Consider the following 7,500-nt stretch of genomic DNA (forward strand, 5'->3'; position numbering starts at 1 on the left):
AATGAAATTAATAAAATGGCCTTCTGAAGCCTGGGCCTAAATTTTCAATCCAGTGGCCGAGATCCGGCCGCCCCCCCCGCCGGCCGTTAGCGAGTAACGTCGCCACGAATTGCAGCCGAATCCAATGAAAAACCACATCTTTGAAGGTCCATATCTCTGGATTGTGTTTTTAGGGAGGCGGCGCGAGGTTTATTTACGGCGAAATCGCCGAAAAATGATCTTTAAAATGAGAAAATGCTAATAGCTATTCTGTAGCCATTTTCATCCGGGACCTTTCCATGACGTGCACGAACGTGAGCACGCGCGTCACTGCAACGTGAGTCCCCGGATGCTAATGCGCTCGCCTATGGGACAAACCCTGGCATTCTTTGGTGCCCTCTAGGGGCTGGCACTGGAAGTGTTAAGATGATTCTTAAAGTGACAGTAACCCTTTAGGTGACAGGCCCCCTTTAAAGAAGATTTTTTTTGGGGGGGTCTTTTTTCTTCCTGTATCGTAAGTGAAGGGACCCAAACTTGAACCCCCTGAATTCACCTTGATCCACTAAGAATAGGCTATAATGGGAAACTTTTAACATGTTTTTAGATGACCCAAGGATCATAAAACAAACCTTGAACCATTACTATTGCAGTTTATTTTGGGTCAAACCTCAGATCGACTGGCCTACAAGCTCACAGCTCTGTGTGTGTGTGTGTGTGTGTGTGTGTGTGTGTGTGTGTGTGTGTGTGTGTGTGTGTGTGTGTGTGTGTGTGTGTGCGTGCGTGCGTGCGTGCGTGCGTGCGTGCGTGCGTGCGTGCGTGCGTGCGTTATCTCAGTACAACCAGTTTAAATACATGACCCTCACAGTCACTGCACAGATTCACATCCAAAATGTTTTATTTTATTTTTTTCAATTTACATAATTGTATTAATTGATGAAACATTGTCACAATTTAAATACAAAAAGCATTGGTCTCATTTCCGTGAAGATACAAATAAATGTGAATTTACATTTTATAAAATATAAGATAGACGTGAAAATACATTTCATGAGATATAAAATAAATGTGAAATTACATTTCATAAGATATAAAATATTTACATTGTTTTTCAACATGCTACCATTTAGTCCGAGCGTTTCAGGCAAACATTGTGCACTTTATGAAAGAAGCATGAAATTTGGCACACAGTTAGAACATGCCATATGGAAAATTTTTGGCTATTAGTACAGGCATTCTGCCCACAAAACTGATGAAAAGTGATGACTCATTCACTTTTCATCAGTTTTGTGGGCGTTTTCTGGGGCCAAGGAATGTTTTTTGTGCAAAACAAATGCTTGCAATGGATTCAGCATCATGACAAACCCCTAGTTAGACCCCTCACATCCTACTTAAAGCAGATCTTTTTTCTGGGTATTTTCCTCCTGTATAGAAAGTCGATGGGAGCCCAACTTATGTTCCACCACTTCACTATGTTCCACCACTTGGATTTCTTAGGACTTTTGATATGTTATTACTAACATATTTATGAAACAAAAAAAGTTGAAAGAGTTTGTGTTGCAATTTGTTCAAGGTTGGCCCATTTTTTTTCTTAGATTGCCTGTACTATATAGGGGCATCGCAGATTTGTCTTGGGAAACTTGTGGGAGCCAATCAAAGTTGGGCTCTCATAGACTAAGTCAAATAATACAAAAAATAAATATGCTTTAAGTAGCATGTGAGGGGTCAAACTAGGTGTTATTCGGGATTCTGAATCCAATGCAAGCATTTGTTTTGCACGAAAAACATTCCTTTCCGAGAAACGGCCGCCACAAAACTTTGAAAAGTGATGACTCATCACTAAACCATAGTTTTATGGGGTCCGCTTTTAGCCCAAAAAACACCTAGTTTGACCCCTTACATGCTACTTAAAGCATATGTATTTTTTTTATTATTTTAATCTATAGTAAAGTCTATGAGAGCCCAACTTTAATTGGCTCCCACAAGTTTCCCAAGACAAATCTGCGATGCCCCTATAGCCAAAAATGTTCCATATGGCATGTTCTAACTGTGTGACAAATGTCATGCTTCTTTCATAAAGTGCACGATTACATCAAAATACTGCCCAAAACGCCTGGACTAATTGTAGTCCATGATCAATAGAACCTTCTGCTTCTATTGCAGTCTCTGGAGTTGTTTCACAAGAAATACATCTCAGTCGCAGTGGAAAGAATATGATAGCCTTTGCATCCCTTTTGGCTAGGCGACTGATACTGCTTAAATGGAAAGAAAAGAAACATTCCCACCAACTTATAAAGCATGGGTTAATGATGTTTGCATCACTTGACTTTGGAAAAGATCCGTTACTCCACAAGAGGATTCGAGGGCGATCTGAAATTCTTTGCCATCTGGCAACCTTTTTTTAACCCATATTGAGAGGATGAAGACATCAATGAACTAATCAATAATACTGACCCCATTGTGTGGTTTTGTATTTAATTGTATTGTATGTATGTAGGCCTAGATATTGTTTTCTTTTATTTGTATTTATTTACTCATTTTAATGATAATCTTTATTGTGCTCTCCTGTCCATGTAAATGTGCTTTATTTACCTTTTTTCTTTACTATTATTATTACTATTCTCTTCTATTTTCTTGATCAGGGTACAAGACACCAGGGTTGTGACCAGGGGCGTCACTGCACCACATTCTGGGCCCTGGGTACAAGGATTCACTGCGGGCCCCCCATGAATGTTAACTATTGAAAAATAGCAGATCTACAAGCTCACAGTGCGGCACCGAGTGCCGCGCTGTGAGCTTGTATATCTGCTATTTTGGAAAAATCGTGAAAATGTGTGCAAGAAACCTATGTCAAGGACCCTCAAGAATCAAGATGATATGTATTTGGCCACGACCTCAAAATATCTAGTTCCAGGGACCCCCCCCCCCAGAAGCAGAATTTGAGTTAGAAATGTTCGCTTAAAACATACATATATTCAAAGATTTGCACACATTTTCACGACTTTTTCAAAAATAGCAGATCTACAAGCTCGCAGCGCGGCACTCGGTGCCGCGCTGTGAGCTTGTATATCTGCTATTTTTCAATAGCTAAAGTTATTAGGGCCCCTACACATTGGGCCCTGGTAACTCAGTCCCACTTTCCTACCCCTAGTGACGCACCAGGGTTGTGGCTCTCTCGGAGCGTGAACTTTGGGGGGGTAAAAATATATCTTCTTTTGTATGCTTTTGTGAACTGAATATACATGTTGCAAAATAATAAAGACACCTTGAACAAAAAATAAAAAAAATCTGTACAATATTTAAATATTTAAATCTGATCAGAGTCTGACACGTGAAAGAAATACACGTCTGTTAATACTTTTTGCCACAGACCACATGTTTACAAGATTTTGGCAATTTTGGGGGAAAATAGCCGATCTACAAGCTCACAATGTGCTGCATCGCAACGCGTTCTGAGCTTGTAGATCGTCTAATTTCAAATGGTCAATGTATAATTATAATATAGTTAAAGTGGTTACACTGATTTTGATGCTATGTACATGAATGTTGCTGGGGACCCCCTGGAACCCCCTCAAGGACCCCCGGACCCCACTTTGAGAACCACTGTATCTATAAGTCTGTACAGCAGTGGTCTTCAACATTTTCAGGCCAAGGACCCCTTAGTTGAGAGAGAGATGAAGCAGGGACCCCTTAGCTGAGAGAGAGATGAAGCAGGGACCCCTTAGCTGAGAGAGAGATGAAGCAGGGACCCCTTAGCTGAGAGAGAGATGAAGCAGGGACCCCTTAGCTGAGAGAGAGATGAAGCAGGGACCCCTTAGTTGAGAGAGAGATGAAGCAGGGACCCCTTAGCTGAGAGAGAGATGAAGCAGGGACCCCTTAGTTGAGAGAGAGATGAAGCAGGGACCCCTTAGCTGAGAGAGAGAGATGAAGCAGGGACCCCTTAGTTGAGAGAGAGATGAAGCAGGGACCCCTTAGCTGAGAGAGAGATGAAGCAGGGACCCCTTAGTTGAGAGAGAGAGATGAAGCAGGGACCCCTTAGCTGAGAGAGAGATGAAGCAGGGACTAGGCCTGGGGCGGTATCGACATTTTGTTACCGCGATTACCGTCTTCCCATTTACCGCCGGTACTGCGGTAATTACCGCACCCCCGTATCTATTAATTAAGGTTCGGCGATAAGCCAAAATATTGCAATCATCTTCCCAAAAGTCGCCTCTCCACAGCATAGAGTATAGCTCCACAGCCTGACTGCCCGAGTTATACTTCTCCGTACAGCACAGCGGGTATGGCTTTGAAAGGAGCAGATCTACAAGCTCACAACACATCGCATCCGCGACGCGTTCTGAGCTTTTAGATCTGCACTGTCGGGTTACCATAGTAACGTAGGCTAGCTACTTAGCTTTTCAGACACAAACAGCAGTGTGAACAAACCAGAAGAGGACGGGTAGTCAGATCGTGTACAGTGATTCTGTAAACTCACGTCACGTCTCAACTCTCAAATCGCAGTGATTGAGTGCTGCTATATACAGGTTTTAGTTACAAGACTTGACAGAAAAGGTTATAAAATCTCCGACGCGCCGACAGACGGGGCACAACGTGCGACGCGATGGAAAAAGTAAAATAGTTTCATTTTCGCTTTTAGTCCACGCGGCCCGCGCTCCGCCAGTAATCCGTATGAATAAAAAAAGATATGCCACAACACAAGGTATGTATTAACATCCTTGTGTCGTGTGGATTACAGAGAAAGTTTACGCTGTACTCCTCTACGCAGGCAGCTGCTGCTGCCCTGTGTAGGTCTGTCTGACTGTCTGTGTCTCTGAGAGTGAGAGTGACGTATGTGGCTTCCAAACTGTGGTACACGGCCCAGAGCAGAGCGGCATGGAGCGCATGCGGTCCTCGCTTCTCCCCTGTTTTAAAACTCGCTGGTTTTCCAATAAAAAATATACTTTTTTTTGTCTTTTTTTACCGCGGTAAGCACACTGACACCGCGGTAGACCTCGGTTTACCGCGGTACGGCGGTACGGCGGTTACCGTGTCCAACCCTAGCAGGGACCCCTTAGTTGAGAGAGAGAGATGAAGCAGGGACCCCTTAGTTGAGAGAGAGATGAAGCAGGGACCCCTTAGCTGAGAGAGAGATGAAGCAGGGACCCCTTAGTTGAGAGAGAGAGATGAAGCAGGGACCCCTTAGTTGAGAGAGAGATGAAGCAGGGACCCCTTAGCTGAGAGAGAGATGAAGCAGGGACCCCTTAGTGAGAGAGATGAAGCAGGCACCCCTTAGTTGAGAGAGAGATGAAGCATGGACCCCTTAGTTGAGAAAGAGATGAAGCAGGGACCCCTTAGTTGAGAGAGAGATGAAGCAGGGACCCCTTAGCTGAGAGAGAGATGAAGCAGGGACCCCTTAGCTGAGAGAGAGATGAAGCAGGGACCCCTTAGTTGAGAGAGAGAGAGATGAAGCAGGGACCCCTTAGCTCAGAGAGAGATGAAGCAGGGACCCCTTAGTTGAGAGAGAGAGATGAAGCAGGGTCCCCTTAGCTGAGAGAGAGATGAAGCAGGGACCCCTTAGTTGAGAGAGATGAAGCAGGGACCCCCACTAAAAATAGCCGATCTACAAGCTCTCAACGCCTCACAGTGCGAAGTCCTCCTCAGAATAGGGAGGTGAGGGTTAAAGTTGTTCAATTAAAATAATTATCCTCTCACAAAGATTTGGAGGACCCCCTGTAGTAACTCTGGGGTCCCAGACCCCCTGTTGAAGACCCCTGCTGTACAATATTCATGTTTAAATGCTGTACAATATTCATGTTTAAATGTGTTAGACCCCCCCCCCCCCCATCGCTATGGAACCCCCCCCCCAACCACCACCACACCAAGTAGGTCGGGAGTGGCTTATTGTCGGTATCAGCCGGTAACACGCGGGAGTCTGTCCCCGTTACAATGCGCTAGACCCCTGGGAGATGGACTGCTGAGGTGGAGCGCCACACCTACCATCAGCTCCCAGTACTTGCCGCACGACTTGCCAAGCCATGCTACTCATACGCTGAGTTGGCGGTGCCCGGAATCGAACCCATTACCTTGCGGTACAAAGGCGAGAGCTCTACCGACTGAGCTACCCGGGCACTGTTCCTGATTATTACTTTATGATACAACATTCATGTCTGTCTGTCTGTCTGTCTGTCTGTCTGTCTGTCTGTCTGTCTGTCTGTCTGTCCTCACACCCTGTCCTCACACAGACACACAGAGGAGTCTGGGTAAATCGCAAACCCAGCATAGAGAGGTTCATTGAATGGGTTTTGGACGGTGTACAGGTGTGTCAGAGTGTCTGAGGACACTGTGTAGAAGGACAGAGTCCCAGCAGGACAGTCCACATACACTGCTGCTCTGTTGACCTCCTGACCCCTGTGACCCCCTGCTGCTCTGTTGGAGTCAGAGGGACGAAGAGGAAGGGCAGTCTCCCTACTATTGTGTCTGACAGCGTAATAGTCTTGGTCATGGTGAACATCACTACAGCCCAGACCCCAGGACTGCTCATTCTGTCCAAGTCCACAGTCCTCACCCTCTCCTTTCCTGTTGATTCCTCCATAGGTCAGTGCTATCATAACCCTTCCACTCCACTCTACCTCCCAGTAAGAGCGTCCAGTCAGACCCTCTGTACACAGAACCTGGACCGCTTCATCAAACCTGTCGTGATGATCAGGATATGATTGATCCTGTTCCACCCGCGTCGCCTTCCTGTTGTTGTCAGACAGAGAGAGGACGTTGTTTGCTGTGTTTGTGTCCAGAGTGAGACGATGGGAATCTGATGAGAAAACAACACAGTAAACATTAAATACATCACACACACGCACGCACGCACGCACGCACACACGCACACACACACACACGAGGAGGAGGATGAGAAGAGGAGAGGAGAGGAGAGGAGAGGAGAGGAGAGGAGACATTTTCAACTTGATGCACTGTGAGCTTGTAGATCTGCTATCTTTAAATGGAAAACAGTAAAATATGGATAAACAGTTTAAAGTGAGTTTTACTGTGTTATCACATTTTGGATGGGGACCCCCTGAAACCCCCAAGGACCCCTGGAACCCCCAAGGACCCCCTGAAACCCCCAAGGACCCCCTGGAACCCCCCAAGGACCCCTGGAACCCCCCAAGGACCCCCTGGAACCCCCAAGGACGCCTGGAACCCCCCAAGGACCCCCCCAAGGACCCCCTGGAACCCCCAAGGACCCCCTGGAACCCCCCAAGGACCCCCTGGAACCCCCAAGGACCCCTGGGGGTCCCTGGACCACCAGTTGTAATCACATTAACCCTTCATAGACAGGTCTCCCAGGGCTCTATACTTGGTCTATACAGTTTTATGCAGCTTTAATTAACCAATTGAACCCTAGTCACCCTGGAATAATAATTCTAAAATAGCAGATCTTTAAGCTCACAACATGTTGCACGTTCCAGTTTGACATTGTGAGCTTGTAGATCGGCTGTTTTCTGCTAACAGACTTGGTGTCAAGGGAAAAGGAGGGGGCCGAGGATA

The 7,500-nt window shown here is 45.9% G+C and overlaps 2 protein-coding genes across 2 annotated transcripts in view; both read right to left on the reverse strand.

Annotated features, from left to right (window-relative positions):
* The window catches only part of fam219aa (family with sequence similarity 219 member Aa), a 143,428-nt gene that overhangs the window by 94,555 nt on the left and 41,373 nt on the right, over positions 1-7,500 (reverse strand). The gene's annotated exons all lie outside the window — the stretch shown is intronic.
* Positions 6,133-7,500, reverse strand: part of LOC308286366 (NACHT, LRR and PYD domains-containing protein 3-like) — a gene marked incomplete at its 5' end in the record, with an annotated part of 38,177 nt that continues 36,809 nt past the window's right edge. Inside the window, one exon of the mRNA XM_080727362.1 lies at positions 6,133-6,766. Within this exon, the coding sequence (XP_080583488.1) occupies positions 6,180-6,766 (587 nt within the window). The 3' untranslated portion in view covers positions 6,133-6,179. The remainder of the gene's footprint in view (positions 6,767-7,500) is intronic.

Source organism: Nannobrachium achirus, assembly GCF_963921795.1.
Source record: "Nannobrachium achirus genome assembly, chromosome: 6".
NCBI classification, from domain to species: domain Eukaryota; kingdom Metazoa; phylum Chordata; class Actinopteri; order Myctophiformes; family Myctophidae; genus Nannobrachium; species Nannobrachium achirus.